Source organism: Acinonyx jubatus, chromosome D3, assembly GCF_027475565.1.
Source record: "Acinonyx jubatus isolate Ajub_Pintada_27869175 chromosome D3, VMU_Ajub_asm_v1.0, whole genome shotgun sequence".
Lineage (NCBI taxonomy): Eukaryota > Metazoa > Chordata > Mammalia > Carnivora > Felidae > Acinonyx > Acinonyx jubatus.
In genome coordinates this window covers 7,433,993-7,456,398 of record NC_069392.1, presented here as the reverse complement: position 1 = coordinate 7,456,398, position 22,406 = coordinate 7,433,993, and the positions used below count along the sequence as shown (strand labels likewise).

At 45.3% G+C, this 22,406-nt stretch overlaps 1 protein-coding gene across 3 annotated transcripts in view; it reads left to right on the top strand.

Annotated features, from left to right (window-relative positions):
- Positions 1-22,406, top strand: part of CFAP251 (cilia and flagella associated protein 251) — a 67,892-nt gene that overhangs the window by 4,510 nt on the left and 40,976 nt on the right. For all 3 annotated transcript variants that reach the window (XM_027043887.2, XM_015063787.3, XM_053206656.1), the window contains 6 exons: positions 3,096-3,236; positions 5,243-5,352; positions 12,508-12,619; positions 12,877-12,957; positions 18,601-18,678; positions 20,187-20,237. In XM_027043887.2, coding sequence (XP_026899688.1) covers positions 3,096-3,236; positions 5,243-5,352; positions 12,508-12,619; positions 12,877-12,957; positions 18,601-18,678; positions 20,187-20,237 — 573 coding nt within the window. The remainder of the gene's footprint in view (positions 1-3,095; positions 3,237-5,242; positions 5,353-12,507; positions 12,620-12,876; positions 12,958-18,600; positions 18,679-20,186; positions 20,238-22,406) is intronic.

Here is a 22,406-nt window from a genome sequence, read left to right as displayed (position 1 = left end):
ATTCATTTTTGAGAGACAGGGAGAGACAGTGGGTGAAGGGCAGGGAGAGAGGGAGACACAGAATTGGAAACAGGCCCCAGGCTCCGAGCTGTCAGCACAGAGCCAGACACAGGGCTTGAACTCATGAATGGTGAGATCATGACCTGAGCCGAAGTCGGACACTCCACCGACTGAGCCACCCAGGTGCCCCTAAAAAAATGTTTTTTAATGTCTATTTATTTTTGAGAGAGAGAAAGAGAGACAGAGCATGATTGGGTGAGGGACAGAGAGAGAGGGAGACACAGAATCCGAAGCAGGCTCCAGGCTCTGAGCTGTCAGCACAGAGGCTGGAACTCAAGAAATGTGAGATCATGTCCTGAGCCGAAGTTGAACGCTTAACCAACTGAGCCACCCAGGTGCCTGCCCCCATTTCTTCATTTTAAATTCAGGCATTTCCCTATTATTGATGGCCATTTATGTTCCTTCTGATTTCGTGTTCTCACTAGAGGTGCTTCAGTGAGCGTGCTTCTGAATCTCTCTCTGTGCCCGTGGCACCCTCCATTTCCTTTGGGGTCCCCTGCCTCATCCCAAACGCCTGGAGTGGCTCATGGGGCTCATGGACACTGTCTCCAGCCAAGAAAGAAGGGTATCCTGCATTTATGACAGGGGATCTTGTGACTGTCAAATGTAGTGAAATCTGGTTTTGCCAATAACGTTTTGTTTTCATGTTTTACAGGAAAAGATTGCCATAAGAGATGGCTATCTGCGTGATTGGTCACCATGAGTGCAAAATGCAATGAATACTGTGTGGTTTCAATTAATGTGAACACTGCTTGACAAGGAAGTTCTGTTAATACCGAATGAACGAGTTACTAAAAATCTCTAATCACTTAGCCATCGCTTTAGACAACACCACATTCGATTAATTGGCCTTAGTTAATTTTTTTTAAGCTTACTTATTTTGAGAGAGCGCATGTGAGCTGGGGAGGGGCAGAGAGAGAGACAGAGAGAGAGAGAGAATCCCAAAGACTCCGAGCTGTCAGCGCAGAGCCGGACCCGGGGCTCAGTCCCACAAACTATGAGATCATGATCTGAGCCGAAATCAAGAGTTGGATGCTTAACCAACTGAGCCACCCAGGCGCCTGGTGTTAGCAAATTTTTTAAATGGACTGGTTTTTTGTTTTTGTTTTTGTTTTTAAGTAATCTCTACACCCAGTGTGGGGCTGGAACTCATGACCCTGAGATCAAGAGTCGCACACTCTACCGACTGAGCCACCAGGCACCCCTAAATGGACTATATTTTTGAGGAGTTTAGGTTTATAGCAAACCGAATGAAAAATAGAATTCCCTTCTACTCCCTTGTGCCTCCTCCATGCCTAGGTTCTCCTTTCATTAATATCTTGCATTAGCATGGGACATTTGTCACAATTGATGAGCCGATATTGATCTGTTGTTGTTATTTTTTTAATGTTTATTTATTTATTTTGAGAGAGGGAGAGAGAGCAAGAGAGAGACAGAGCGAGTGAGCGGGGGAAGGGCAGAGAGAGAGAGAGGGAGAGAGAGAATCCCAAGCAGGCTCCACACTGTCCACGCAGAGCCTGACACGGGGCTCAAACTCACGAATGGTAAGACCACAGCCTGAGCCGAAATCAAGAGTCAGCTGCTTAATCCACTGAGCCCCCCATCTTAACCATTTTTAAGTATACAGTGTAGTAGTAAGTACTTTCACACTGAGGTGCAACCAGTGCCTGGAGCTCATCTTGCAAAACTGAAACTCGCTACCCATTGGACAACAACTCCCCATTCCCCAGCCCAGCCCCTGGTAATCGCCATTCTACTTTCTGTCTCTGTGGCTCTGACTCCTCCTCTAGGGACCTCATGTAAGTGGAATCCTACAGTATTTGTCTTGGTGTGACTGGTGGATTTCACTTACACGGTGTCCTCAAGGTTCATCCATGTCGTAGAGTGTGTCAGAAACTCGTTCCTTTTGAAGACTGAATAATATTCACATTTTGTTTGTCCATTCATCTGTCAATGGACACTTGGGTGGCTTGGCTTTTTTTTTTTTTTTAATGTTTACTTAGTTTTGAGAGAGAGAGAGACAGAGTACAAGCCAGGGAGGGGCAGAGAGAGAGGGGGAGACACAGAATCTGAAGCAGGCTCCAGGTTCTGAGCTGTCAGCACATGGCCTGATGGGGCTCGAACTCACAGACCATGAGATCATGACCTGAGCCAAAGTCGGTTGCTTAACCAACTGAGCCACCCAGGTGGCCCTACCTTTTGGCTTTTGTGAAAGATGATGCTATGAACCTGGGTGTATGAATGTCTCTTTGAGACCCTGCTTTCAGTTCTTTTAGGTGCGTGCCCAGAAGTGTGAATGCTGCATTATGTGGTAATTCTGTTTTCAAGTTTTTGAGGAGTCCCCTTGGTGTGTCCATAGCAGCTGCACCATTTCACGTTCCCACCAGGAGTGCACCATGGTTCCGATTCCTCTACATCCTCATGAAATTTACCCTCAAGCATTTTTTGTTAAGTTTTTTATTTATTTTGAGAGAGAGAGCAAGCAGGGTAGGGTTAGAGAGAGAGAGAATCCCAAGCAGGCTTTGCACCATCAGCGCTCAAACCCACGAGCTGTGAGATCATGACTTGAGCCGAAACCAAGAGTCGGACGCTTAACCAACTGAGCCACTCAGGCACCCCAGAATTTACCTTTTTAGTGTACAGTTCATTGGTCTTTAGCCTGTTCACAAGGGTGTGCAACCATTACCACTATGCAATTCCAGAACGTTTTCATCCCCCCCAAGAGAAATCCATCCCCCTTAGCAGTCACTCCCCACCCCCTCTTCCAGCCGCCCCGCAGCCGCTCATCTACCTTCTGTCTCTGTGGATGGAGTCACACACTCTGCGGACCTGTGTGTCTGGCCTCTTTCAGAGTCATGGCTTCAAGGGTCATCCACACTGTAGCACGTGGCTGAGGACTTTCTTGAAGTGATTTCTCCTCTTTGGACTGATGATGTGAAATCTTTCTCCTCCAGAGACTGTGCCAGGAGCGCCTAGCATCCTAGCTCTGGCCGCGGCACACTTAGTGTCTTGCTGGTTTTACCTTTGTCTTCCAGACCTTGACCTGGTCTTTCGGCTGGAACAGTTCTCTTCCTGTTTACTATATTCGAGATGAAAACCAGAGAGTTCTTCTGTATGTCTGCGCTCACACCGCGGTCATCTACAACGTTTTCAATAATAATCAGCACCATCTTCAGGTACGCAAGGTTTTCGTTTTTTGTTTTTCGTTTTGTTTTGTTTTTACCACAAGTAAAAGAGGTTGTTTTTCACTAGGCTACAGCATTTTGTTTTTTGTTGCAAGGGCTGACTTCATTATATCACCATCGTGTTTTCCTACCTCTCTTCTGAACTATAGCAAATCTTGTCTTTAGAAACCCATTTTATTACTCACTGTCTGTCTGATCCTAATCAGAATCAATTAACAAATAGCAATTGATTTTAATTTTATAGCGACAAGAATTTAAAGCATTTGTATTTTTTTTTTCCTGCATTTCCCTAAAAATGTGGTCAGGATAGATCATGTTGTCTCCACACATCCGGGGGGAACACAAAAGGCTTCAGCAGGGATTTGAACCCTTTGCAGGTTTAAAAGGGCATTCGTTGATCCTTATAATCATGCTGAGAAGTGGGTGTTAATATTCCCATTGTACAGAAGAAAAAACAAAGGCTCAGAGCAGGTTAACTGACTTGCCTGAGCCTGCACATGAAGCCAGGTCTTGAATCCAGGTCCCCTGACTTGAAAGTATTGAGTAGGTTGGTTTTGTCCTATCCTGTCCCCCCCCCCCCTTGAACACCTTTATTTGTTTTCAGCGCCCTCTGTGCCTCCCCAAGTGTCCCACATGCCTGCCTTCCCCACACCACTCTGCTTCCTCCGTTCCTGACATTTTCATCATTTACCTGACCAAATGTCCTCCTTTCTTGGACTTCTCTGACTTTCCACTCGTTAACCCGATGAACAGTTCCATGTTACCCTTTTCAATGGACATATATTTTAATAAGGACCTTCTTTAATCAATACCTAGGTCAAAAACATCACAAAGGATTTTCCCATAGTCCATTGTGCCAGGGATCTAAGCCATGTGGGTGCAGCTGGAAAAAGTTGCTCTCTAGAAGGCCAGGAATACACACGAAACCAGCCAGCACCACTCTGCGGAGCTCAGTTGAGTGTGTGGGACTACGCACAGGGGTAATGGCACAGGGAGAAGGGAGAGCTGGTGTCTGCAGAGTCAGGAAGAGGCAAGAGTGGGCAGAGGGGCTGAGAAATGGGGACAGTGCCAGGCAGGTGAGAGTGAGCTGGCTGGGAAAGACCTTGACTATTCATTCATTCATTCATTCATTTCACAGATATTTCTCATAACATCTGCTGCAGATTCTGGGTCTGTAGTCATGGACAAAACAGATCCAGTCCCCCCCACCTCATGGAGCTTATAGTCTCGTAAATACGTAACTATGAATTATAACAAGCACTCCAAAGGAAATGTGGGAATGCTATAGGGGAGAGGTCAAGAGTGAGGGCCGGACCTCAGATTGGGTTGCCTGGGAATGCAGACATGCCCTTCATGCCGAGATCTGACTGATGAAAATGAATCAACCAGGGACAGGTTGGGGAGGAGCATTCTAGACTGTTTGCAGGCCTGTGCGTGGGGCCCAGAAAGGAGGCCAGTATGGCTGGTGCAGAGTGAGCGAGGGAAAATGAAGAAGGGTGGAAATAGGCTATTTCCTGGCAGGGAGCACTACCGTTTTTTCTGTGTTTCCAGAAGATTCCTGAGTTACTGGGAAAGGATTATAGGGGGCTGGGAATGAAAGCAGATAGACCAGTGAGGAACCTTTTGCTCCAGAGCTGCCCAGTGACCTGATGTGGACACTGTTTTAGGGCAATGAGGCCGGCAGGGAGCTTCTAGGGGACTAGGCAGAACCCCAACATTTATTCTCAACCTGGGTTCAGAGTGGGGGACATGCCTATACCTGTAGGACACCCCTGTTCTTGTGGGCAGTGGGGCTTATCCAGGTGTTTCGAGGGGGAGCAAATTTGAACACTGCTGGCTATGGAGAAATGCCAGGGAAAGCCAGTGGGCATGAAATTTTCAGCCAGATGAACCTGGAAGGGGAGCTCCGTTCTCTCTGGGGCCCCAGTCACTCCTACCAGTGCCAAGCCTGGGCCGTGTCCTTGAGGTTTCAAAACATTTTCTCTCCATTTCTGCAGGGCCACCCCAATGTGATCTCCTGCCTCTGCATCAGTGAAGATAGGCGGTGGATTGCCACGGCCGACAAAGGGCCCAACTGCCTGATAATTATATGGGACTCCTTCACAGGGTAGGCTTGGTGCCACCATGCTTTCTCCTACTTAGTGTCCTGTGTCTGCCACTGTGGGCAGGACGGACGGGCAATCCGGCCTGGGCGTGCAGAAACCAGTGATGGGATGCAGGGTGAGGGGCTAGGGGACCTGGGGGAGGCTGGCCATCTTGTTGCCTTGAGTGACATTACCTTGGTGAATTTCCCGTTTACGATTCTTGGCTCCTGAGGCCCAGAAACTTGGTTTGGCGGTGTCCCAGAGTAGACGGGCTGAGGGAGGTTAACTCACACAAACCCAGCTTGGAGGCCCAGAGAAGTGAAGTGACTTTCCCCACCTGCAAAAGGAAGAGGCTAATCATACCTACTGTTTTAGTTTTCTTGGGATGCTCTAAGAAATTACCACACACTGAGGGGCCTAAAATAACAGCAAGTTACTCCCTCACAGTTCATGAGGCTGGAAGTCTGAAACCAGGGTGCCTGCAAGGATGGTCCCTTCTGGGCCTCCGAAGGAGAATCTGTTCCAGGCCTCTCTCCCAGCTGCTGGTGGTGGCTGGCAGCCCTTGGCAGTCCTTGGCTGGTAGACTGATCCCTCTAGTCTCTGCCTCTGTCTTCACATGGCATTTTCCCCAGTGTATCTCTTTGTGTCTTCTCTTCTGTGAGTTCAGCAGTCATTGAATTTAGGGTTCATCCTAATCCAGTAGGACTTCATCTTAACAAACTACCCCTGCTAAGACCCTATCCCACATAACGCTCACATTCTGAGGTTCTGGGTGGACGTGACTTTTGAAGGGGGCCCTTCAACCCACTACACTTACCTTACAGGACTGTCATAGAGGCCAGTAGAGCACGGTACCTGGCCCATGACGGATGCTTATACGTGAGTTTTCTTTCTTAATTCCTGGTCCTAGAGGCAGAGAGCAGTGCGGGATTAGTTGACAAGATTGTAAAGCTCTGGTTGGGAGTGGACGAGTCCAATTGGGCTAGATTAGGAAGAAGGTGTGTTTAATGCTCTGGAGTGTTCTGGAAAGTTATATTGGATCTTCTAAGACACAGGTCCCCAGGTGACTGGTGACCTGGATAGGGCCATGTTACCTAACCCTGGTCCTCATCTTACTGGACATATCAGTGGCATTTGACACTCTTCATTTCCTTGGCTTCTCTGATACCACGTCCTCTGGTTCTCATCCGACTTACTGCCTCTTCCTTCTCAGACTCTTCTGAGTCTCACTTCCTCTGGCCTTTCCTTGGCCACGGCCTGAGGATGCTTTGGTATTGTTCCCCAACCAGGAAGCAGCAGACCTGGGACTTGAAACCACACTGTCTTCATCTCAATGCCACCTCAATATTGGGGCACCTGGGTGGCTCCGTCAGATAAGCGTCTGACTTCGGCTCATGTCATGATCTCAGGATTTGTGAGTTCGAGCCTCGCGTCGGGCTGTCTGCTCCCAACGCAGAGCCCTCTTCAGATCCTCTGTCCCCCCCCCCCCCGAACTTCCCCCACCACCTCTCTCTCTCAAAAATGAATAAGCATTAAAAAATAACCACCTCAATACTTCCTGTTTTCACTGATGAGGAAGGTGCCAGAGAACATTCCACCTGGATATCCCCTGGGTATCTCCTGCTAAAATGTCCCCAAGCCCTGTTGTATCTCTTCCCTGGGTGCCCCTGCCCACCCTCTCTGGCCCGGCTGGCCTCCTCCTCTCCAGCTTCACTCTGCAGTCCAGCCTCCGGGACACTGATTGTGTCTTATTGTAGTAAAAATACATAACATTGACCATCTTAATGATTTTTAAATGTATAATTCAGTGACATTAATTGCATTCACAGTGTTATGCACCCATCACCACCATTTCCAGAACATTTTCATCACCCCCCGCAAACAGAAACTCTGTGCCAGTGAGCTCCCCCTTCTCCCTCCCAACAGCCCCTGATCTGCTTCCTGTCTCTATAGATTTGCCTGTTGCTAGTTCGTGTCAGTGGACTTGTCTGTGGCTTTTTGCATCTGCCTTCTCTCTCTCAGCGTGTTTCCAAAGTTCTGCCGTGTGGTAGCTTGACCCAATGCTTCCTTTCTTTTTCTAGCTGCTCAAGATTCTGTTGCATGGATATACCAGTTTTGCTTATTTGTTCACCTGTTGATTTTTAAAAATCACTTCATTTATATTTCTTAGATGGTTAATTATTTATTTTTTAGAGAGAGAGTGAGCAGGGGAGGGGCAGAAGGAGAAAGAGCAAGAGAATCTCAAGCAGGCTCCACACTGTCAGCACAGAGCCCAATGCGAGGCTGGAGCTCGTGAACCATGAGGTCATGACCTGAGCCAAAATCAAGAGTCAGACACAGCCAGTGACTGAGCTACCCTGGCACTCTTAAAAATCATTTTATTAAAAAAAACATTTTTTTAATGTTTATTTATTTTTGAGAGAGAGACAGAGACAGAGACAGAGCATGAATGGAGGAGGAGTGGAGTGGAGGAGTGGAGGAGAGAGAGGGAGACACAGAATCTGAAGCAGGCTCCAGGCTCTGAGCTGTCAGCACACAGCCCGATGCGGGGCTCAAACTCACGAACGACGAGATCATGATCTGAGCTGAAGTCAGACACCCAACTGAGCCACCCAGGCACCCCCCTAAAAATCATTTTAATTGAAAGCTAACATCTCCTTTGGCTACATCTCCAATCTTAGTCCTCTTCTTAGAGGTAGTCAGTTTGGTGTGTTTCCTTCCAGAACATTTGCCATTGTCTTAAATACACATATACGGATATCATCATGTATCATCATGTGGTTTTTCTCCACAGCATTTTTTTTCCTTTTTTATTTTTTTTATTTTATTTATTATTTTTTAAAAAATTTTTTAATGTTTATTTATTTTTGAGACAGAGAGAGACACAGCATGAGCAGGGAAGGGGCAGAGAGAGAGGGAGACACAGAATGTGAAGCAGGCTCCAGGCTCTGAGCTGTCAGCACAGAGCCCGACGCGGGGCTCGAACTCACGAGCTGTGAGATCATGACCTGAGCCAACGTTGGACGCTTAACCGACTGAGCCACCCAGGCACCCCTTTTTTTCCCTTTTTTAAAAAAAGTTTGTTTATTTATTTTGAGAGAGAGAGAGCAAACACAAGTGGGGGAGGGGCAGAAAATGAGAAGACAGAATCCCAAGCAGGCTCTGCGCTGTCAGCACAGAGTCTGACACGGGGCTTGAACTCATGAACCGCAAGATCATGACCGAGCCAAAGTCAAGAGTCAGATGCTTAACCCACTGAGCCTCCCGGGCACCTCCTCCTTTTTTTTTTTTTTTTTTTTTTTTTTTTTTTAAAGAGAGAGCATGAGCTGGGGAGAATGGCAGAGGGAGAGAGAGAGAGAGAGAAAGAGAGAGAGAGAGAGTCTTAAGCAGGCTCTAAGCTCAGTATGGAGCCTGATGTGGGGCTCAATCCCACGACCCTGGGGTCATATCCGAGCCAAAATCAAGAGTCAGATGCTCAACCAACTGAGCCACCCAGGTGCCCCGGCTCCATAGCATTTTGAGTGTGATCTTTTCCCAAACACAGAATCTGATTGTGTTTCTCGCCTGCTTAAAACCATTCAGAGGCCGGCCATTGCCAGCCCAGCCTGTGTCACAGGGAATACGCACCTTGATTCATAGCCATGGGAACAGGTCCCCCAGAAAGTGAAATTCCCCGTCTATATGACTGGCTGTCATCTGTGGCTGTCACATACTTTCAGCTGCAAGTACTGGGACATCTGCCTTAACACACGAGGGAGCGTTATTATAACCCGTGAGAGAGAGTCCGCAGGTAGGAGGGGGGCCCCTCGTGTGTGTCTCTTCTCTGAAGCCGTTGCTCACGGCTCCCCTTCCCCAGGCACCGCTGGCCCCTTAGACAGTGTTTATTCTTTGCTTCTCTCTTGCTTGTAAAGCTGTCTCCCCCACCAGACTGGGGGCGGCTCTGGCAGCGATATTTTTTCCCAGTTACAAAGTAAAGTGCATCTGTGCTTAGCAATTCAGTATGTCGATATGAGTTTATGATATAGGAAATGATGACTTTGGGGCCCAGAAAAGATTATTTGGTTTTAGAGTTAATGTTCACTTTATTAAAGTTATAAACTAAAAACCACAGTTTTTCCTTAAGCCTTTTGCTTAACTTATAAATCTTACTCCTTTTATAAATCTAGCACATTTTTGCAATTGCCTTTAAGGGGGTTTTGATTAATGTTTGGCCCCACTCACAAATTTGATTATTAACTCCTTTTAAGCATTTTTAAACTGCACTTAGAAATTGAATATATTTGGTTTTATCTTTAAGTTCTTTAGTAGTCTGACTAAAAAATAAATCCTTCACCCGTACTTAAGTAATTCTTATAAGTCTAATAAATTAGACATAACTATGGCAAATTTTAAGTTCTCATAAGTAGTCTAATATTGTTTATAAACCCAGTGCGATTTGAATTTGAAATCGTAAGTCTAAATCAACTACAGACCTTAAATTAGAATCACAAATCTAATCCATCAGAGACTCTGAGATGTTAAGTTCTCCTAAACATCACCCATTCCTAAACAAAATGACCAAACTCTCTTACCACCGATACGTTTGTGGTACAGGCCCGACTGACATCATCGTCCCTAGGTTGAATTCTGAATATCCACAGGGACAAGACGCTTTTCCCCACTAAGGGCATCGCCGTGCCATTTGTAGTAATAACAGGACTGCCTCCCAAGTTAATTTGGGGGGTACTTCTCAGGATGAGGAAATCTTCTTGAGTGACAGGGAAGCGGCCAGGTCCTCAGCCGGGGCAGACACTTGGTCCCAGCCAGTTGGGTGACAAGGGCTCTATAATGAAAAACAATGGGGAACCATCAGTTCCTGTCCCTACCACCTGCTCTTCACCTCTAGGGCAAGTCAGGGACCCCCCCCCCCCCCGACTGCCCCTCACTTACATCACTCCCATCCTTGCTTCTGCTGTCTCCTGCATTTCTTTGGCTCTCTCTCATATTTAAGTATCTAATTAAATTCCGCTTGTGACAGGCCTTTGCCTGCTGCCTACACTTCTGCGGTCTTGCCAGTGACACATGGCAGAAGTGAGTGAGGAAAAACAAACGAAGTCCCTCCTCACCCAAACACACCTTCAGAGTCACCCGTGTGTAGTTGGGAGTCCATTCCTCCAGACTTTTCTGTGCACATAAATGCACGCACACTCTCCCTCCCTCACTTAGGATGATGCTCCATATGCTGTTTCACAATTAGCTTTTTTTTTTTTTTTTTTTTTGCAAAACCTGGACACCTTCCCACATCTACCTCATTCTTTTTATTTATTTATTTTTTTAATTTTTTTTCCAACGTTTATTTATTTTTGGGACAGAGAGAGACAGAGCATGAACAGGGGAGGGTCAGAGAGAGAGGGAGACACAGAATCGGAAACAGGCTCCAGGCTCTGAGCCATCAGCCCAGAGCCTGACGCGGGGCTCGAACTCACGGACCGCGAGATCATGACCTGGCTGAAGTCAGACGCTTAACCGACTGCGCCACCCAGGCACCCCTACCTCATTCTTTTTAAAAGTAGCATAGTTTTTCATTATGCGGTTATGTCATAATATACTTTTTAATTTATTTTATTTTTGTATTTTATTTATTTACTTATTTTGAAAGAGAGAGAGAGAGAGCACGAGCAGGGGAAGGGCAGAGAAGCAGAGAGAGAGAATCCCAGGCAGGCTCCGCACTGTCAGTGCAGAGCCCGATGTGGGGCTCTAGCTCACGTAGAGTGAGATCATGACCGGAGCCAAAATCAAGAGTCAGAAGCTTAACTGACTGAGTCACCCAGGCGCCCCCTGCCCCACCTGTCATAATATTTTTAAACAATTTCTACATCCATGGGTATTGGTGTTGTTTCCAGATTTTTTTTTTTTTTTGCCATTAAAGCCATGCCACAGTGAACATGAGTGTATATTTATCTCTGTTTACTTTTGCTATTATTTTTCTGGGAAAAAGCCATAGCAGGGAAATTGTTGGGTCCTAGTGCATATACATTTAAAATTTTGATAGATGTGGTGAAACTGCCATCCCAAAAGCTTGCTGATTTACATTCCCACTTAGGTAGGAGGACACGCGTTTTCCTGGGAGCCTGGGATTGTCACAGGCATCTTTCCCCATATTTTCATCCTTTGTGCCTGGCACAGAATCAGCGCTCAATAACTTCATGAAAACAGCAAATAGCACATTTACGTGATGATGAGTTAGTTTTATTTCTTCATTTTTTTTACTTGAGGTAAAATTCACATAATGTAAAATTAGCCATTTTATTTTGTTATTTTTTATTATTTTATTTTAGAGAGAGAATGCACATGCGGGGGGAGGGGCAGAGAGAGAGAGAGAGAGAGAGAGAGAGAGAGAGAGAGAATCTTGAGCAGGCTCCATGCTCAGCTCGGAGCCCGATACGGGGCTTGATCCCACAACCATAGGATCATGACTTGAGCCAAAATCAAGAGTTGAATGCTCAACTGAGTCACTTAGGCACACCTAAAATTAACCATTTTAAAGTGCAAATCCAGGGGCGCCTGGGTGGCTCAGTCGGTTAAGCGTCTGACTTCAGCTCAGGTCATGATCTCACAGTTCACGGGTTCGAGCCCCGCGTCAGGCTCTGTGCTGACAGCTCAGAGCCTGGAGCCTGCTTCGGATTCTGTGTCTCCCTCTCTCTCTGCCCCTCCTTCGCTCACTCTCTGTCTCTGTCTCTCTCTCTCTCTCAAAAACAAACAAACATTAAAAAAAATTTTAAGTGTGCAATCCACTGGCACTTAACACATTTACAGTGTTGTGCTACCACCACCTGTATCTAGCTCCAAAATATTTCCATCCCCCAACAAAGGGAAGCCCGTTCCCCCCTCCCCACGCCCCAGCAGCCACCGATCTGCTTTCTGTCCCTATGGATTTTCTAATTGTGGACATTTCATATTAATGGACTCATACAATATATGGTCTTTGTGACCGGCTTCTCGCACGTCGCAGGATGCTTTTGGGGCTCACTCATGGTACACTTGGGTCAGTGCACCAGGCCTTTTTAGGGCCGAGTCACCGTCCATTGTATGCCTGGACCACATTTCGTTTCTCCATAGCTGTTATGCTTTTGAAATGAGTCCGTCTGGGAAGCAAGGCAGACCTCAGCAAATGCTCGTTCCCCGGTCCTGTTTTGCAGCATTCCTGTGCACACGATATTTGACAGCTGCCCGGAAGGCAACGGCATCGGGGCCATAGCCATCACCCGGGACGCCAAGTACCTGGCAACCATCTCAGATGCTGAAATCCAGGTACAAGGCCCTTCGGGTCGGCCTTGGCGGGCTGGCTGGCCTGTCGTGCGTCCCGGTGGGCAGCTCTGCTCAGGCCACACCGCGTGTGTGATGCTCTCGTGACCGGACTCCGTGGCCCCTTGTCAGGGGCTCTCTGCCTGTGGCTCGGCTCACAGTGCCGTCCTCAGTTCACCGAAGTTACAGGGTTACCACGGGAGGTGTGGAGTACTTCAGCAGCCTTCAGGAACTTTCTCATTCTCCTCTATCTGCTGTTACAGAAAGTTTGCATCTGGAGGTGGACGTTAGCAGTGGAAACGCCAGCGTGTACTCTTGACCTTCCCAAAGAGTATGGGTTTCAGGTGAGCTCAATTGAAGTCTGTAAAGCTCTGCCCGCAGCGACGCTGAGCCCAGGTCAAAACCTACTTTCTGTTTTACTACTTTTGTTACAGTGCACTAGAGGTCGTAAAGAAACAAAACAAAACACTTTCATCTCCATGATCTCCTTTTATTTTTGAGGCTAGTGGCAGTATTTTTCTGAGCACTTGTTACGTGCCAGATTCTGCCAAGTTCTTTACATACAATCCATGCAAACATGCTGCGTCAGAATACAATCCATGCAAACATGCTACGTCAGAGTTGTTACTTTAGTAACGCCTGTGGAATGCTACTATTGTTAGATAATTTGTCTGAAGTCACCAGCTAGCAGCCATTCTTACTCTAGAGGCATGCTTTTAGCTGCTCTTCATATCTGGGAGTTGTTATTAATCTCGGTTTGCTTGAAGTGACTTGCCAAGGGCACCCACAAAGTTTACCCTGCTGTGCTGCATTGTCTTACTCATATTGCATCCTTCATTCATTGCACGCTTGCTGAGGGCCTACTATGCACCAGACATTGTGTAAGCCGCCTACCTGGCTTGCAGGACCTGGAACCCAGTCAGAGGGTCTGGGTGACTAGGCTCAGCCAGGCACACACCATACCGCAGCCTTATGTCCATTTCTCTCCTTCTGCAACCCCCCAACTTTCCTCCGCTTCCCTGGAAAAAACTTCCTTTTTTTTTAATTTATTTTTTATTTTTTTATTTTTAAAAATTTACATCCAAATTAGTTAGCATGTAGCATATAGTGCAACAATGATTTCAGGAGTAGGTTCCTTAATGCCCCTTCCCCATTCAGCCCATCCCCCTTCCCACACCCCTTCCAACAACCCTCTGTTTGTTCTCCATAGTTACGAGCCTCTTCTGGTTTTTCCCCCTCCCTGTTTTTATATTATTTTTGTTTCCCTTCCCTTATGTGAAAAAACTTCTTTACATGTTTTCTAAGCTGAGCTGATAGGGTAGCTGCCACCCCTATGTGGGTTTCTCACTTGGGGCAAAAAATGCCTCTGAGATTTTGATAGAGACTGCAAGGAATCTGTAGATCGGTTTGGGTAGTTACTGTTCTCAGAACAATCCACGGGCACGAGATGTGTTTCCATTTACTTATGTCTTCTTGAATTTCCTTCAGCAGTGTTTTATAGTTTGCAGTGTACAAATCTTTCACCTCAATTTATTCCGAAGTATTTTTATGCTATTGTAAGTGGGCCCATTTTCTTTTTCTTTAAAAAAAAAATTTTTTTTAATGTTTATTTATTTTTGAGAGGTAGAGCATGAGCAGGGGAGGGGCAAAGAGAGAGTGAGACACAGAACCCGAAGCAGGCTCGAGGCTCTGAGCTGTCGGCACAGAGCCTGATGTGGGGTTTGAACCCACGAACCGTGAGATTGTGACCAGAGCTGAAGTTGGATGCTCAGCTGACTGAGCCCCCGCCGGGCACCCCCGTGGATCCATTTATTTTCTTAATCTCCTTCTCGGATTCCTCATTGCTAGTCCTGTGTATAGAAACTCAGCTTATTTTGTGTCCTGAAACTTTGCTGAATACATGCGGCTACTTAAGTTTAAGTCAAATGAAATGAAAGAAAACTACAAATTCATTTCTTCAGTGCCACTACATTCCAAGTACTCATTAGCCACATGTGGCTGGTGGCTGCCGCTTTCGACGGCGCAGATTATCGAACGTCTCCATCTTAAGATAAAGTGCTATCGGACAGCATTGCAGATAGCCCTAGGCCTGGATGGACTCCCCCGACAGCCTGCTCTGCGTCCTGACTGAGCAGGCTGGACGTGGCTGGAGTGAACCACCCAACTAAGCTGATTCCTTTTACTTGGCATCGAGTCACAAATGTGGAGGGAGCTCTCAGCACTGCCTGGCCATTCTAGTAGGCTGTCTTTTTGGTTTCTAGAGACAACAGTCTCACATCGTCTCCTCCTTCCTCTTCGGTCCTTTCTCTTTACTCTCAGCTGATGGTTTCTCTCATTTTTCATTGAGAAACTGAGAGCCATTGGATACAAACACTGGCCTGCTCTCACCCCCAGGCCTACAACCTGCCTTCAACCTCCCACCTTCTCTTATCCCTCTCTCTGCTTGAGAGCCGGGTGCACGGGATCCCTCCCCACTCACGCGGCCCTCACCTGCAGTGATCAGCTCTCCCTCTGCTGGGTGGTTACCCCCTCCACAAGCACACGGGCTTCAGTGTCACTCTTCTTTGGAGAAGAAGCCGCCTCTGACGGTTCATGTCCCTCCAGCTCTCGCCCGCTGCGCCTCTTCACAGTAAAACATCTGAGAATGACTGTCCGCACTTGCTTTCTTCCTTCATCTTTTTTGTGCCCCAAACATTTGGTCTCTTTATGTTTTCATTGCTAAATAAGGTGTCCGTGTAAAATGTGTACATTTTAAGGAAGAGAACGAAATGTACCTGTGTGCTCACTGTTGGGTCAAGTAAGAGGACATCATCCAAACCCTGAGTCCCTTTGTCCCCCTTCCCCAATCTCATCTCCAGCGTTGCTTCCCAACTTAACCAGTGTCCCAGGTTTTGTGTTACACATTCCCTTGCTTGCCTTTACACTTTTCCCCAGCAATGTACGTAGCCCTCCGTACTATCCTATTTTGTTTCACCTGTTTTAATCTGTACATATTTGGAGTTCATAACTGCTTCATTCTCTCCGCCTTGTTTCTGAGATTCATCCATGTTGATTATTGAGCTGTAATTCATCAGTTCTCACTGCTGTGTAGTTTCTCCTCATTTGAGTACAATACAGCTCATTTATCGTACAGTCGACGAAGATTTTGGTGTTTTTCATCTGTCTTCCGCCCACCCACGGATCTACCGAAACTGTCCTTATCACAGTCGCTGGTACTTCCAAGTCAGATGAGCACTATTAAGTCCTCAGGTGCATCCCTGCCTGTGGGCATTTCCGGCTCTCTCACTGGCCTTCTTTCCCAGGCTCTTCTGTGGGCTCTTCCTCGTTCACTGCCTACCTTCTACGTGTTGGCGGTCATCAGGGTTTAGTTGTGGGAGCTCCTCCTCTTGCTACACCTTCTTCCTGGCTGTTCTCATCCATTGCCATGGCTTTTAAGTACTGTGTACCCCCCAGGTACATCCCGAAATCCTGCCTCCCTTCTCTGTTTCTACAGCCATCACATCCACCTGCATGACTACAACATCTTCCCATCTGATCTGGGTTCGGTTTTGACACACTCCTACCAGCCTTCCTGTGGCAGCCAGAGCAGGCAGTTTTTATTTTTCTTTTTTCTTTTCTTTCCTTTCCTTTCCTTTCCTTTCCTTTCCTTCCCTTCCCTTCCCTTCCCTTCCCTTCCCTTCCCTTCCCTTCCCTTCCCTTCCCTTCCCTTCCCTTCCTTCCCTTCCCTTCCTTCCCTTCCCTTCCTTCCCTTCCCTTCCCTTCCCTTCCCTTCCCTTCCCTTCCCTTCCCTTCCCTTCCCTTCCTTCCCTTCCCTTCCCTTCCCTTCCCTTCCCTTCCCTTCCCTTCCCTTCCCTTCCCTTCCTTCCCTTCCCTTCCCTTCCCTTCCCTTCCCTTCCCTTCCCTTCCTTCCCTTCCCTTCCCTTCCCTTCCCTTCCCTTCCTTCCCTTCCCTTCCCTTCCCTTCCTTCCCTTCCCTTCCCTTCCCTTCCCTTCCCTTCCCTTCCTTCCCTTCCTTCCCTTCCTTCCCTTCCCTTCCCTTCCCTTCCCTTCCCTTCCTTCCCTTCCCTTCCCTTCCCTTCCCTTCCCTTCCTTCCCTTCCTTCCCTTCCCTTCCTTCCCTTCCCTTCCCTTCCCTTCCCTTCCTTCCCTTCCCTTCCCTTCCCTTCCCTTTCCTTTCCTTTCCTTTCCTTTCCTTTCCCATTTACTTGTTTTTGAGAGACAGAGACAGAGCACGAGTGGGGAAGGGGCAGGGAGAGGGAGATACAGAATCTGAAGCAGGCTCCGGGCTCTGAGCTGTCAGCACAGAGCCTGATGAGGGGCTTGAACTCACCAACCCTGAGATCATGACCTGAGCCAAAGCCGGACACTTAGCCCACTGAGCCATCCAGGCGCCCCCAGAGCAGTAGTTCTTAAGCCAAACAAATTATATCCCTCTCTTAAAATCTTTCAGTGACTTCCCATTGGCATGGGAATAAACTTAAACTCCCCCTCCACCTGTCTCCCGACATCTATCCTCCTGTTTATTAATGTTTTATTAGTTTCCATACCCTAGAATTGTACAGGAATGGACTCTTTGTGGAGGACTCTGGCTTCTTTCACTCAATTTAATTTTTGAGATTCATCCATGTTGTTACATGTTTATTCCTTTATATTATTCTTTGTGTCCTTATTGAGTTAATGCTGAATGGTAGTCGTGTATTGAGTGGATATGACACAATTTGTTTATCTATTCATTGTTGAAAGACATTTGCATTGTTTTCTATCTCTGGCTGTTGAAAACAAAGCTGCATGAACTTTCATGCACGAGTCTTTGTAGGGATATATGCTTCCGTTTGTTCTGGTAATTATCTTTGTTTTTGAAGGTTGTTCTCCCTAACTATAGGATTTTAGGTTGGTAGTTATCTTCTTTCAATACTTTCAGGATATTATTCCACTGTCTTCAGACTTACACCATTTCTATTGAGAAGTCAGCTATCAATCTTATTGTTCCTTCTTTTGAAAGTTATGTGTCTTTCCTTCCCCTCCTGCCCCACTCTGGATGCTTTTTTGATTTTCTGTTAGTTTTCAACAGTTGGCTTTTTTTTTTGTTTTTTGTAATTTTTAAAAAATATATTAAAAATTGTTTTAATGTTTATTTTTAAGAGAGAGAGAAAGAGAGAGAGAGAGAGAGAGAGTGTGAGTGAGGGGGGAAGGGCAGACAGAGAGGGAGACAGAATCCAAAGCAGGCTCCAGGCTCTGAGCTGTCAGCACAGAGCCCAATGTGGGGCTTGAACTCAAGGACTGCGAGATCGTGACCTGAGCCGAAGTCGGACGCTCAACCGACTGAGCCACCCGCTCAGGTGCCCCTAAGATGTGTTTCTGGAACCTGTTTTCCAGGGCTACGGGCTGCAGCCCTTCACCCCAGGTTGCAGCCAGCCCCTCCCCCCTCCACATACATACCCTGGCAGGACATGTGCCTAAGTCTCCTGGGGGATTTCTGCCGTGTTTTTGCTGTTTGATTTAGTTCCTGCATTTCATGGTTTCCTCGCTTCCATAGTTGCTGCAGGGCTCTTTGGGAAGAGAGCCAGGCAACCCGTGCTATTCGCTGCCTTGGCAGGAATCAGAAACTCCTTCCAGTATTTGGCATTCATTCCAAGTTACCTTGTGGCCTTGTCAAATTTAGAAATGTGTATGCAGCAGTTTTTGTCCAAAAGGACACAGAGTAAAGGTTATTAGTGAATATTGTTCGACTTTTGCTCATTCCAATTTACAGATGATGAGTTATAATAAATAAGACTAAATGAGAAAGGGAACACATTTGAGACCATTAATTTTAACACTCGATGTTTAGATTATATTCCTGTTGTTTACAAAATGCCATGTCTTTTCTGTTTTATATTCCTATCCAGCTATTTATTATAATAAAAATATTATTTAATTTTAACAGTTTAGCCAGAGAGAAACAGAAAATTTATTGTAATGTAATATATTTCCATACTTTATATTTCAGAACTACCTTATTTTTAATCCAACAAATAATAAAGAATTGGTGAGCAATAGTAAAACACAGGCAATATATTATTTGTGGGTAAGTAGAAATATTTTTGTTTGTCTTAAATATGGGGACAAGTCTGTGTTCATTCTCTGAGTACAGATATATTGGTAATGTAACAATATAGTATCTACTTAGGAAGCAATAAATATGTATTGAAATGTTTTTTATGTAATTACAGTTTTTATTTTAGCCCCACTGGAAATTAGTGTATTAAGTCAGAAGCAGATAATTTAAATTTAATTTAATTTTTTTTTTTTAAATTTTTTTTTTAACGTTTATTCATCTTTGAGAGACAGAGACAGAGCATGAGCGGAGAAGGGGCAGAGAGAGGGAGACACAGAATCCGAAACAGGCTCCAGGCTCTGAGCTGTCAGCACAGAGCCTGACATGGGGCTCGAACCCACGAACCGCGAGATCACGACCTGAGCTGAAGTCGGACGGCCAACCGACTGAGCCACCCAGGCGCCCCTCATTTAATTTTTTAAAGTAATGAGTCAAATATTTATTTAAATGTACTTAACAGGTTTAAAATGCAGGGTTTTTCAAGACCTTGGCTTTTATAGATAGGAATTAGCAAACAGATCAGCAATACTGATACAGGGTGGAATCATGAGATTAAAAAAACATCGAAAGTTAAATATAAACTTACCACAGGACTCAGGAATTCCTAAATGCAAGAGAATGTAAAACAGGCAAGCCAACAAATACTCACATACAGATGTTCATAGGGCAGCATTATTTGCAATAACCAAGAGGTAGAAGCAAGCCAACTGTCCATCAGCTCATGAATGCAGACACAATGTGGCAAATCCATACAATGGAATATGATTCAGCGATAAAAAAAGAACCAGGCACTGACACCTGCTGCAATGTGGGTGAATCTCGAAAGCATGGTGATGGTGCTAAATGAAGGAAGCCAGACACAGCAAACCACATGCTGTATGATTGCACTGATATGAAATGTCCAGACCAGGAGAATCCAGGGGACAAAGTGCAGAATGGTGGTTGTTGGGGGCTCCGGGAGCCGCATGTGGGACTGCTTCATGGAGAGGGGGCTTTCTTTCAGGGTGATAAAAGTGTTCTGGGACTAGGAGAGGTGATGGCTGCACAGCATTATTAATGTACTAAATGTCACTGGATTACACACTTTAAAATGGTAAATGGTTAATTTTATGTTATGTGGGTTTTACCTCAGTTAAAAATGCAAAACAAAAACACTGATTGAATGAATCACTGATTTTTCAGTGGTAGTCATTACTTCCAGTATTTATTGTAGCTTTAATGCCTTACAAATGTAGAATTCAGATTTGCATTCATTCCCATTTAAAGTCACAACCATTTGTGGCATTTTTTTTTTTATGTATTTGCTTTTCTTTCAGAATGTTTTCAGATGTTCCTGGAGGCAGCAGGCTCCCTTATCTATAGAGATTGCAAAGCTTTGGGCCTGTTTAGATGCATTTGTTTTGATTTTGTGGTTATATTCTTCTTTTGGAAACCAGGTCTTTTTTTTTAGTAGTGATTATTTTTTCTGTACTTAACAGTGTGAAGAGAGAGATATACTTGTTCACAGTGCCCCACATTTAACAGAAAAAGTGAGTATGCCTGTTCCACTTTTATATGTCAGAGTTTGTGCAGAGTAAATATGTATGTGTGAGCTTAGTCGCTTTGGGCTACTCTTGGTGTCTTGATATTAAACCACTGGGAAATCATTTGAATTTTTTACTTGGGTCCTTCACCATATTGAATTGCCAGCTGAAAATAATGGACTTTTGTTCAAAATAAAATATTATGGAAATGATAGGTGACTACCCTGAGAAAATATCCAAAAGAGTAATAGATTTACTAATGTGAGTGTGTGTGTGTGTGTGTGTGTGTGTGTGTGTGTGTGAGAGAGACACAGAATGAAAATTAATTTGGAGTGATATAATAGTTGAACATGAGTGGATCCTTTTTAAGCCACCCAGTTTTCAGAGCAATAAAACCTGATGTGAGGTATTGGGAGGTTTAAGAACCAGGGGGAAGGCAGTGCAGCAGGGGTTGGAGGAAACTGTTTGTCTTGCCTGCTCGCCTCCAGCTGTCCCGTCCCAGGTGGAACTGGGGTCCTGTCTCCTACAGCATTTTCTGCATTTGACACCCATGTCACCTGCCCCCAGCGAGCATCTTATGATGTTTCTTCTTTCATTCTTCACTCTTGTTATGATTTATAGGAACTTATTTTTTAAGAGGGCATGCCAAAAAAAAATATGAGATGGATGAATACAAGGAGAGAATATTCTGTCTGCAAGCTCTTTTTCATAAATCAAAGTTTTCGCAAAATAAAGTCAGTTCTCGTTGTTCGTGGCAGTTACGTTGGATCAAGTCTCTGCAGACCTCAGATAGTGAATACGAAGTCATTGCTCCTAGGTGAAATACATGATTAGGTTCCTGCTGGCCTCTGGTCATTAACATTTTCGTCAACAGATAGATGCATAACCTCGTTTTATGTATGTTTTTGTTTAAAGACACCATATTTAATATGTAATGTTGATTCATTAACTTTGACTCACAACCAACAACTCTGGAACATATGCCTGAATGAAGTTTATCTAACTCAGGTCTGTCCCCTGGAAGGCACATCGTAGCCTTCCTGCACTCAGGAACGCTACACAGCATTTCAGTATCTTGTTTGGGGCCAGTTTAAGTACTGAAATCGCCAACAAAAAGCACCTCATAACTGCAAACAACATGGCACTCAACAGACCACGAAAAGGACACTTGTTTACAATTTGAGAGCTGAAGTAAGGCAGAGCGCATCCTTGCTTGACCTCAGCTAAGAACGTGCGCCTAGGGAGAGTCCAGTGTTTTTGCCTCTCTGCACATGTGCACGTCCGCAAATGATCATTGAAAGTCCCACAAGGATTGATTTGGGTTATAAATAAATTTCAGCGAGGAGGTGAATTTGCAGATACAGAACCCACAGTGAGGATTGTCTGTAGTTTGAAATGATGAAAATGCCTTGTATTGAATCAGAGCTGCTCTTAGAAAGAACTTGACGCCCTTGCTTAACCAGCTATTGTTTTCCTGACCCTCTTGTGTTCAGGGCAATAGAGGTAAACCGTAGAGTCTTGTCTGTGTAGTTGGGAGAACCGGGCAGCAGACATGCTGTCTTGCATGACAAAATGTGGAGTTTCTTTGATTTACTCATTTGTTAAATATTCACTGTGGGGCTCCACTCACTGCTCTGGGTTCTTTCTATACTTCATCTCTAAGATGTTGCCTGAGAGAGATGGCCTAGTGCCTTATTTTTTGTAGCACACATTTCATAAGGAGTCAGGGGCATTTCTGTACTGTATGGTACTTAATTTCTACTGATGGGAAAAAAGGCTATAATTATGAGACTGGGATAATTACTTTATGATATCTTACAACTGGAGCATGCTCATGACAGACATTAGTCTCTTTATCAGTCTCTGAAACCCCTTACTCTGAAAGTAAGAGAAGTTGAACAGGTATAAACAAGTGATTAACCACTCTTTCATTTGATTTAAGCAAACAGTTTAATTAGCACAGTACATAACCCTTCACTTGGCTCTGAGCAAACCTTCAGAGGCTCAGAACTGCCTGCACCCCGGCAATCCACGAGGGAGAGATTTGTTAGTGATTGTTTTGTTTAAATTTTATCTTTTTCCTACTGTATTTCAGTGTAATATTATAAAATGTCATATTGATAAATGTTTTGTTTTATATTTATTACCAACGGTAACTTGTAATCTGTCTTTTGA